The sequence below is a fragment of the Salmo salar genome, chromosome 22, assembly GCF_965601325.2.
Source record: "Salmo salar chromosome 22, fSalSal1, whole genome shotgun sequence".
Lineage (NCBI taxonomy): Eukaryota > Metazoa > Chordata > Actinopteri > Salmoniformes > Salmonidae > Salmo > Salmo salar.
Genome location: NC_138312.1, coordinates 9152803 through 9164433, shown reverse-complemented (window position 1 = coordinate 9164433; position 11631 = coordinate 9152803). Strand labels below are relative to the sequence as shown.

The window sequence follows — 11631 nt, the reverse complement described above, 5'->3', positions numbered from 1 at the left end:
ATAAAATTTACAAAACCAGAATTCACATACAGTATTATTTTCACAAAAGCTCGCACTAAGACAAGTTCTTGAAAACACATCCTCTGCAGGTCTGAAACATCAGAATGTCACCAATTGCGTATCCAACAAAGATTAATTCATTACATAATAGTATATACAGCATACCCTTTACAGTATGTATCGTTTAGGGTATGGATATTAAAATGAAACTTCTTTATCCAATATACCAGCATTTATAGTACTGACAAGGAACTAAATAAATAGTTTTTTGTGCTTTTAACAGTTTGAATTTCATTCAAGAGTACATCATTATTTGTTTATTTTTCACTTGCAATGCCAGATAAGTGGTTAATGTCTCAGGATTAGTGTCCCCCGAAGTTGTTTCCAAATCCACCAGATGATACTGAGCCGCAAAGTATTGGATCTACCGGGCTTGGATAACCACTGCCTGAGCCCAGCAATGCCACAGTGGACAACCATATCAAGTCCAGGCAACATGACCATGCCCTTCAGTATGGGAGGTTGCTTTATATCTAGAGTTGAGTCAGTCAATCAGTCGGTCTGCCAGCCATCAGGGGTCTCAGTCAGAGCCCCTGCACAGTCACTTTCTGACAACTACAGAAACGGTCTATACTCCTAGTGGTGGAGACTGAGGTGGATCCTGGGAAACAGAGTCCTACAAGCTGTTTTTCTCAGTGGCGGTGGAGCCAGTGGCATCGGTGCATTCTGCAGTCTCTGAGCTGCGAGGGAAGTAGACAGTAGTCTTGTGCTCTTCGTAGGTGTCGATGTGTTTGAGGTGCACCACCATGTGCAGAGCGTAGGCCAGGACCAGGAGAAGGATGAGAGAGGTGATCAGACCCATGAGGATTGCCGGAGTGAAGAACGTAGCACAGTCGCTGGCTGAGGCAAACTTGTTGGACAGCACGTTGAACGATTGTAACTGTCGGGCAAAGAGAAATATAAAAGTGAGATCTTCAAGTAAAGTAAACAATGTAAAGATTACATACATAACACATAAAGGTTATTACATAAAAACTATTCTTGTGGATTTCTATATCATGTAACTCTTTAAAAAAATAAACATGAATATTTCTGGGTTCATACACAAACACAATAAAATACAATACATTAACAATGTAGTGTAATGGTATAACAATAGTTCCACCTGGCGGTATGACTAGAGACTGTCCTGTATTATGGAGAGTTTAATAAAGCCACAGTCCTGGAGTCCTGTTAACCAATCATTCATTATTATTTTACAGCAATTTTAACAAATCATGGTTTTAACAAACAGTACAAGTTATCTATTACATTTCAACAGGAGTAGCTACAGAGGTTTCAACAGAACCATTAGAACGTGCTCCTCTATCAAAACATCCCTCCCCTCCTGCCATAAAATGTTGCCTTCCCGCAAAACCAATGCATGCCAACCTGGAAGTCTGTGAAGGTGATGTGCCAGTTTGCAGAGTTGTCTGTGATTGAGCTTGGTACAAGCAGCGTGTCGTACTTCTGCAGACTGCTGACGTGTTGACAGTGGTAGGAGTAGGTACTAGGAGCGTACACGTCGCTGGCATTGAACGTAGCCTCGTGGGTCCAGTTGTAGTGGATGTGTACGCTGTCCAGAGTAAACCAGTTCTGCCCTGCCGACTCATAGAACGTGTTGGACATCTGTAGCCTGTCGGAACAGTTCATACATTGATTATACATTTACATTTTAGTCATTTAGCTGATGCTCTTGTCAAGAGAGACACAGTTAGTGTACAGTACACAGAATATATAAATATCAAGTATCACAACCAAACTGTAACACACACGATATACTTTAGACCAACATGTGACCTGCCAGGAAAACCCTGGGCCAATCTATACTTTTTAGAATGGTCTTTCAAGCCTAAATTTGGCTGTAAAAATGAATGAAGAAGCAAACCTTAAGGCAAGTCCTCTCAAGTCCTCCACATCTCCAAAACGTAGTACAAGCCTGGTGGGAAAACAAATTCAATAGCACTGTCGTTACCTCATCCTTCAAAATATCAGGAGAGCGAGGAAGAGTCATGTATCTTGAACTGCAGCAGGAATATCTACAGCCGCTAAGCAGACTTACGTAGCTTTATCTTTGCTGCACATAGAGCCTTTGGTGTCAACCAGTGCACCGGGGCCGAATGCCTTCTCTGTGAGATCCACTGAAGTGCTGTTCCTGAACCTTATAGCAATCTTCCTGGCCCTAAACAGGATACATGTTTTTCCATTGTAAACCACGCTCAGAGGAGAGTAAGGAAGAGTGCTCGATGTCTGCAGTAGCCTCCTTTTGGTTCTGTGTGGGGAGTCCAGCTGCCACCCATAAAGCTGATGGCGGGAAAGAGAGGATGAAACAGGATGGGTTGAAAGAGGGAGAGAGGGAAAAGAAGAGAAGGAGAAGGGGAGAGAGAAATAGATAAGATGGTGGCTCATTGATTGACAACCAACAGTAATCTGAAGTACTATTACAGATTGCTTTTCATCTCATTGTGGGGGCTGCAGTGGGTGTTCATTGACCAATAAGACATTGTGTAAGGGTGCTGTTGTTAGGAATAATCTAATCTGTTTATTAATTTCCTTGATGACAATATATCTAATGGTTTACCTCACAAAATTATGCCTTCTGTCTGGGATTAATATCAAATGGCTGGGAATAAAACCTATTCTCATTGTACAAGGTCCTATTGGATAACTAAAAACTTCTGTCTGGTGTAGTCACGCACACAGTAGTCTACACTGAATATACCAAACATTCGGAACACCTTCCAAATATTGAGTAGCAAATCTTTTGTCTTGCCCATTCACAATCTGAATGGTACATATACACAATCCATGTCTCAATTGTCTCAATGCTGAAAAAATAATTATTTAACCTGTCTCCTTCCCTTCATCTACACTGATTGAAGTGGATTTAACAAGTGACATAAGGGATCATAGCTTCCACCTGGATTCACTTGGTCAGTCTATGTCATGGAAAGAGCAGGTGTTCATAATGTTTTGTGCACTCGGTGTATTTCTCCTTTCTGCTGAAGTGTGCACTCGTTCACTATACTTTCCGTAAATATGAAAGCATTGGATTGATGGAGGCATGGGCTAGTGGGAGGTTCCACCAAATTTCTTCTACCAGTCATTTCCTTTCAAGTCAGTGAAGTGAAGTGAACAAGTGCACACTTTGAGAGTAAGGAAAGATAATTGGGACATAGTACCTGCAGCACTCTTCTGAGAGGGTGCTCCACTGCAAGCAAAGAACTGTCCCCATCGGAAGCAGTACTGTGGCTCTGGGAAGCCAATCCATCTGTATACAAGGAGAGAAAGAGAAATATAATTCAATAAAAAACATTACTGCGTATTTACAATGTCAATACAGCGTTGTTACGGGAGTTATTACAGTGTTACTACTACACAGGTACACGAGCAACATAAAGTGAAGTGTTACCAGTGAATTTAGTTTATTTTTTTATACACATCTCAAAATATAATACAAAAGTTCACATAATCAATTGACAATAAGGGAAAATAACTCACTGTTTTGAACCCTGATATCTTGGGATGTGGGTCCCCCTAAACTGTAAATATAAGACAATAAATTATTATTTCAGATGGTAGACTGTAAGGTACTGGCTACAGGACATCAACGTAAATCTCTCTTATATGATTACTAGGACAGGAGATATAGGGTCCCCCTAAACTGTAAATATAAGACAATAAATTATTATTTCAGATGGTAGGCTGTAAGGTACTGGCTACAGGACATCAATCTCTCTTATATGATTACTAGGACAGGAGAATATCAGGCATATACTATATACAATTAAAACCATTTTAAGCATCGGGTTTGATACAGTTTATTATATACAGTGTCAAGAAAAAGTATGTGAACCCTTTGGAATTACTTGGATTTCTGTTTAAATTGGTCATCAAATTCGATCTGATCTTCATCTAAGTCACAACTATAGACAAACATAGTGTGCTTAAACTAATAACACACAAATGACTGTACTTTTCTTGTGTATATTGAATACATCATTTAAACATTCACAGTGTCGGTTGGGAAAAGTATGTGAACCCCTAGGCTAATGACTTCTCCAAAAGCTAATTGGAGTCAGGAGTCAGCTAACCTGGAGTCCAATCAATGAGACGAGATTGGAGATGTTGGTTAGAGCTGCCTTGCCCTATAAAAACACTCACAAAATTAGAGTTTGCTATTCACAAGAAGCATTGCCTGATGTGAACCATGCCTCGAACAAAAGAGTTCTCAGAAGACCTAAGATTAAGAATTGTTGACTTGCATAAAGCTGGAAAGGGTTACATAAGTATTTCTAAAAGCCTTGATGTTCATCAGTCCACAGTAAGACGAATTGTCTATAAATGGAGAAAGTTCAGCACTGTTGCTACTCTCCATAGGAGTGGCCGTCCTGCAAAGATGACTGCAAGAGCACAGCGCAGAATGCTCAATGAGGTTAAGAAGAATCCTAGTGTCAGCTAAAGACTCACAGAAGTCTCTGGAACATGCTAACATCTCTGTTGACGAGTCTACGATATGTAAAACACTAAACAAGAATGGTGTTCATGGGAGGACACCACGTAAGAAGCCACTGCTGTCCAAAAAAAACAATGCTGCATCTCTGAAGTTTGCAAAAGTGCACCTGGATTTTCCACAGCGCTACTGGCAAAATATTCTGTGGACAGATTAAACTACAGTTGAGTTGTTTGGAAGGAACACACAACATTATGTGTGAAGAAAAAAAGGCACAGCACACCAACATCAAAACCTCATCCCAACTGTAAAGTATGGTAGAGGGAGCATCATGGTTTGGGGCTGCTTTGCTGCCTCACTGCCTGGACAGTTTGCTATCATCGACGGAAAAATGAATTCCCAAGTTTATCAAGACATTTTGCAGAAGAATGTTAGGTTATCTGTCCGCCAATTGAAGCTCAACAGAATTTGGATGATTCAACAGGACAATGCCCCAAAAGACATACTTTTCCCACCCTGGACTGTGAATGTTTACACGGTGTGTTCAATAAAGACATGAAAATGTATAATTGTTTGTGTGTTATTAGTTTAAGCAAACTGTGTTTGTCTATTGTTGTGACCTAGATGAAGATCAGATCAAATTTTATGACCAATTTATGCAGAAATCCAGATATTTCCAAAGGGTTCACGTACTTTTCTTGCCACTGTGTATATATACAGTACCAGTCAAATGTTTGGACACACCTACTCATTCAAGGGCTTTTCTTTATTTTTACTATTTTTTTTACATTGTATAATAATAGTGAAGACATCAAAACTGTGAAATAACACATATGGATCATGTAGCAACCAAAAAAGTGTTAAAGAAATCAAAATATATTTTAGATTCTTCAAAGTAGCCACCCTTTGCCTTGATGACAGCTTTGCACACTCTTGACATTCTCTCAACCAGCTTCACCTGGAATTATTTTCTAACAATCTTGAATGAGTTCCCACATATGATGAGCACTTGTTGGCTGCTTTTCCTTCACTCTGTTGTCCAACTCATCCCAACCATCAGAATGCTGTGGTAGCTATGCTGGTTCAGTGTGCCTTGACTACTAAATAAATCACTGACAGTGTCACCAGCAAAGCACCCCCACACATCACACCTTCTCCTCCATGCTTCATGGTGGGAACCACACATGCGGAGATCATCCGTACACCTACTCTGCTTCTCACAAAGACACGGCGGTTGGAACCAAAAATCTCACATTTGGATTCATCAGACCAAAGGACAGATACTGGTCTAATGTCCATTTCTCATGTTTCTTGGCCTAAACCAGTCTCTTCATCTTATTGGCGTTCTTTAGTAGTGGTTTCTTTGCAGCAATTTGACCATGAAGGCCTGATTCACGCAGTCTCCTCTGAACAGTTGATGTTGAGATGGTTCTGTTACTTCAACTCGGTGAAGCATTTATTTGGGCTGCAATTTCTGAGACTTGTATTTCTAATAAATGTATCCTCTGCAGCAGAGGCAACTCTGGGTCTTCTTTTCCTGTGGTGGTCCTCATGAGAGCCAGTTTCATCATAGCGCTTGATGGTTTTTGCGACTGCACTTGAAGTAACTTTCAAAGTTCTTGAAATGTTTCCCACATTGACTGACCTTCATGTCTTAAAGTAATGATGTACTGTTGTTTCTCTTTGCTTATTTGAGCTGTTCTTGCCATAATATGGACTTGGTCTTTTACCAAATAGGGCTATCTTCTGTATACCACCCATACCTTGTCACAACACAACTGATTGGCTCAAACACATTAAGAAGGAAGGAAATTCCACAAATTAACTTTTAACAAGACACACCTGTTAATTGAAATGCATTCCAGGTGACTACCTCATGAAGCTGGTTGAGAGAATGCCAAGAGTGTGCAAAGCTGTCATCAAGGCAAAGGGTGGATACATTGAAGAATCTCAAATATAAAATATATTCTGATTTGTTTTTCTGGTTACTACATGATTCCATATGTGTTATATCATAGTTTTGATGTCTTCACCATTATTCTACAATGTAGAAAATAGTATAAATAAAGGTGTGTCCAAACTTTTGAGTGGTACTGTATTTAAAAAAACAACACTGGAACCATAGGTTGGCCAAGCGGACATTGTGAGATGGTACCTTCTACATGGAAAACAAAATGTATAATAGTGTTTTAGGAATTTGGACGTGACTAAAAAAGAGACAACACTTTCCCTAATAATGTATTTGGCCTAGTTTGCTCTTATTGTGTTTTCCTCAACAGTGCAAGAGATTATCCTGTGACTAACTGTTTAAGCATCTAATCACTGCCATAATGCCAGATTAAATGAGCTTTGGGGAAACGCTAAAACCTGATTAAGGTTCTGCTCGATTAATCCTCCCAGCCCATGGTGTCCTTACTGGGACTTAGGGGGGCCAGCAGCCAGACCATGGTATCCTTATTAGGGCTCAGAGGGTTTAGTGTAGCTAGCAGACTTCCCACCAGATCTGAGGCGGCTACCGAGGACTGGCAGGCAGCAGGGTTGTGGTCCTCAGGCAGTAAACTGAAATTCCAATTCCATTCTTCTTCATTGCTTTTCAATTAGGTACATTGGAATTTCAGTTAGGTTCCTGAATTGAAATGGAAATGACCCTAACCATGAATGGCAGACATTTGATGTGTGTGTGCACTTTAAAATCAATGCAAATGTCAGTAATTTAATGTGCAAAGCACTTTTTCTAAAGCTTTCGTCTTCGGGTGTCCAGTACATTTCTCCATTGGCGCACTACTGGTCTATCTGAGCAGTGGGTGGTGAGCATCTGTAGTCATACACTGTACTTATATTCTGCATGAATCATAATCCCTTATCTGATATGTTTATTATTAAAAGCATGAGGGCAACATTTGATTTGACCTTGTAATAAGGCACTATGCTACTGCGTTGTTTGTGGTGATTTGTTTAATACTATTACAGGTAGTCATATACTACTGTTAAATTCTATATTATTATCTATAACAGGAATAGATCATATTCAGTGTACCTCAGTGTAAAAGTGTAATTCTCTGACATTTGTTATTGAAATCCCATCTGTGGGTGTATCTGTGTTGGGCTGGCTCAGTGATGTAACAAGACATTTGGGAGTTGACGAGGAGTGAGTGCTCTGTGTTCTTGTTCGCCAGCAGATGCCATTCTTACATAATAAAAAAGCGACAAAACAATGAGTAATAATTTATCTGAACACAAGTGTCAAACTGAATTTGCTACACAGACCCACACGTCCTCACCAAAATCACTAACCCAAGCAAAAATTGAGCTTTAATTCAAACGACTGAACCAATTGTGATGATCTAGAGTGGATAGCAAAATCCTCCTCCCTTCTCCTCCCTCTATCCCAACCCCACCCTACCAGCAGATTACAAATCCACTCTGTACTCTGCCCTGCTGCCATCACTGACTGGCTGCACCTGAGCATGTTATGGACCAGCCATTATATAATCAATATGATCCGTTGATCATCTCTCTCTTTCACTTCACAATGCCTGGCATGTCTTTTATTCTGTGAGGGTAAGAGGGAATATTGCAGTGGACGCGCTGCTTTTAGACTGCCCCCTGTGCTCAGCTCAGCACGCTCATGCCTAGCTAAATCAAATCTGCTCTAAGACTAAAGCCCGTACTGCCCTACATGTTGCCACAAAGCCCCATCTGTGCAGGCGCGAATGCAGACGGGCTAAATAGCCTAATGCCCTTGAGGCAATATGTTGCCAATTACACATTCGTTTTTTTTATTTTTATTAAGTCAGATATTCACTAACAGATGAGCACAAAGCACATATGTTTTACAGGTGCTGGGATACAGGGCGGCGAATAATTACTTTGGTAAACAAGGAGGGGAAGGAATTTTTGTCTTTTTTAGTTAAAGATACAAAATGTTAAGTAGTATTGTCCATGTTTCGTTTTTGCCTAAATGCACAAAAGACACCTTGACAAGTGAAATGAGCCTGAAATTGTTTCATTGATTATGTTTCTTCATTATTGCAATTGGAATGATACTCACCTCTTGGATCATCAGGTGGCTTTGTTTACTGTATTCTGTGTAATCATCACCTGATTTAATCACAATATCACACTGCTCTCCTACAGAAAGCATCAGAAGCCCCTGCTGTCTCTTAAGGACAGGTTCACAGGAGGAGTAGCCTAGGCAGCTGAATAGAAATATCATTAAGAATATGATGTAGAATTTTTGGGGGGCAGTACATGCTCACAATACTGCTGGAAATGTCAGGACATGTTGACAGGAGGCTACTGTAGCCTATGCAGTAGCTGAGGTAAGTGTCAGGGTCAGGACCACAAGCCACATGTAAAAACAATATGATTAAAAAGTAAACAGGGGTCAGAAGGTAGGGAATCAAGGCACCAGGCATCTACTGGAGTCATCTACCTGGCAATCTGATAGCTCATATTTCAGTCCAAATATGGTGGCTCCAGGCTCCCTACTGTATTCATTAAAGTTATATAAAACACAATTCATGGGATATTATATCCATGCTACTGAAATAACATAAACTGCAATAACATTGTCAATCAAAATAACCAAAATCAATGAATTGATGTCCAATGTAACACTACAAACAAATAAAGGAAGTAACTGAAGTAACAAATCTGTAGTTAACATCATAGTTAACATATTTTATTTAATATAAAATATATTATATATATATTCAGTAAAACTCATGAAAAGAGCTGTTACAGAAATGACAAAATTACTGTTTTTATATTATTTATTTTACATTTTGATTACTAGATTAACAGCAGTGCAAGAGCTGAATAGAATAGAAATACTCAATCTAGCATATATGGACCTGTACTCAAATAGTGTAATCCTCAGTGGAAGGATGGCTCTGCGATATATAGCATGTGAGCATACAGAATATGACTCCATCTCATCCCTGATGTAACAGCTTTCATTCCTGCCTGTTTTTGTAGTGCATATATGGATTTGCCCTGTAAACTGATTCCTTCAGAGCAACACCAATGGATTTTCTCTTGTGTTTCACTGACAAATTCCTAGGACATTATAATTGCAGATGTGCACACTACAGTATAGTACAGTGCAGTGCAGCACACAAGGTAAGAGGGAAATCACTACCACAATTGTTACAGATAAAAAGAGACAATGCTTTTACAGATTCACAAATGCATTTTAAAACTGTCTGTTTCTCCTCATTCCCACGATCTCAATCACACTATGAAAGAACCTCATTCTCCCCCCACCCCCCTGCACATCCATCCATCCCCCTGCCTGACTCCAGCCTAGAGTTGAAATACCTCCTTTCATGCCTACCTTTTCTCCACAACAGCAGGTACTTGATCAAAAGACAAAGAAAGCTGCAGAAAAACGACAGAAAATAAATACAAATACATAAAGAGGTCTTGTTTAGCCATGGAGCCGGCCAGATGAGACTACGACTGATGATGACTGCTTCCTAATCTGCTTCGAAAACAGCCGAAGCCTAAGCCTACTGCTTGACAAGGGCAGCAGCCAATAGAAATCTAGATGGACTGGTAATTATGTGTCACGGTCATACCCACTCTCAGAACACACACACTCACACACAAAGCCCAGCATCTGTCCTCAAGAAAACTGATTCATAAATACACTGGTAATCATTTTGAATGTTCAAGGTCAGTACGCTTGCCATTTTTTTCCCACAGTGAACGTGGCCCCCTTGATTAAATGACCTAGATACCAGGCTGTCTCTATTGGAATTAATTTAAAGTATAAACCAGGGTTATCTGAAGAATAAAAAACAGCTCTGCATGAGAATAAGATCATGGGTTAATGAAGCAGTATGAAAATTAAATATGAAGAAAGACACGTTAATTCAATGGAATTACATCCTCGTCACTGGCATACAGTTGACACTGGATGGATCTGTTATTTTTCCTAGACTGGCCTACCTTTCTGTCTGTACATCAGTAACCTATGAATGATGAGATTGTGCTACAATTTAAAAGAGGGGTAAAAAAAAAAAACATAGGCTAGGCCTACATCAATGGAATTGTTTCATATTCTAATAATCTAAATAGTAATATAAGAATAAAATAGCGCAAAAGCATCATAATACACTGTATACTGAACAAAAATATAAACATAACATGTGAAGGGTTGGTCCCATATTTCATAAACTGAAATAAAAGATCCCAGAAATGTTCCATAAGCACAAAAGGCGTATTTCTCTCAAATTTTGTTCACAAATATGTTCACATCCCTGCTAGTAAGCATTTCTTCAAGATAATCCATCCACCTGGCAGGTGTGGCATATCAAGAAGATGATTAAACAGAATGATCATTACAACGGTGCACCTTGTGCTGGGGATAATAAAAGGCCACTTTAAAATATAAAGTTTTGTCACACAACACAATGCCACAAATGTCTCAAGTTTTGAGGGAGACTGCAATTGGCATGCTGACCGCAGGAATGTCCACCAGAGCTGTTGCTAGAGAATTGTATGGTAATTTCTCTACCATAAGCCGCCTCCAATGTGGTTTTAGTCAATTTGACAGTACGTCCAACCGACCTCACAACCGCAGACCACATGAGACCAGCCATCTATCTGAGATCAGCCACCCGGACAGCTGATGAAACTGATGAGTATTTCTGTCTGTAATAAAAATTCATTCTGATTGGCTGGGCCTGGCTTTCCTGTGGGTGGGCCCCAGCCCAGTCATGTGAAATCCATGAATTAGGGCCTAATAAATGGATTTAAATTGACTGTTTTCCTTATATGAACTGTACCTCAGCAAAATCGTTAAAATTGTTGCATGTTGTGTTTATATTTTTGTTCAATATAATAGCAAATGCTCATGATATGTGTCATTTGAAAAACATTAAGGGGTGGTGGCACCTGTCAGTTGTCACAACAGTTGTCACAATAAAATAAGTTAAGAGGTTTAATTATAGTGCCTGCTGCTGCTTACCTCAAATAATGATCCCATTGGGTTTACTGACATCAAGCCTATGACTCCTTGAATTATGTAGCTCTATAATTTTTTAAAAATTAGACCACTAATAAAGCAAGACGGCTTTTAGAGCTTGTCTTATCAAATTAGTCTAGTGATGGGCGGTCCAGTAGACTGGAAC

General features: G+C 39.7%; 1 protein-coding gene across 1 annotated transcript; it reads right to left on the bottom strand.

Annotated features, from left to right (window-relative positions):
• LOC106582699 (V-type proton ATPase subunit S1) lies at positions 1-9997 on the bottom strand. The gene is made up of 7 exons (XM_014166018.3): positions 9831-9997; positions 3541-3581; positions 3222-3310; positions 2102-2343; positions 1928-1978; positions 1432-1675; positions 1-940 (listed from the first exon to the last, which is right to left on the bottom strand). The coding sequence occupies exons 1-7, from the start codon at positions 9929-9931 to the stop codon at positions 677-679; spliced, it is 1032 nt and encodes a 343-aa protein (XP_014021493.1). The 5' UTR covers positions 9932-9997; the 3' UTR covers positions 1-676.
• Positions 9998-11631: the final 1634 nt, after the last annotated feature.

Excerpts from the sequence above, each read along its gene's own strand:
- LOC106582699 (XM_014166018.3), bottom strand. The coding sequence starts at position 9,931 with ATGGCTAAACAAGACCTCTTTATGTATTTGTATTTATTTTCTGTCGTT. Across the intron at positions 3,311-3,540 it reads AGATATCAGGGTTCAAAACA|ATGGATTGGCTTCCCAGAGC; the intron begins GTGAGTTATTTT and ends CCTTGTATACAG. Across the intron at positions 941-1,431 it reads TCACCTTCACAGACTTCCAG|TTACAATCGTTCAACGTGCT; the intron begins GTTGGCATGCAT and ends TTTGCCCGACAG.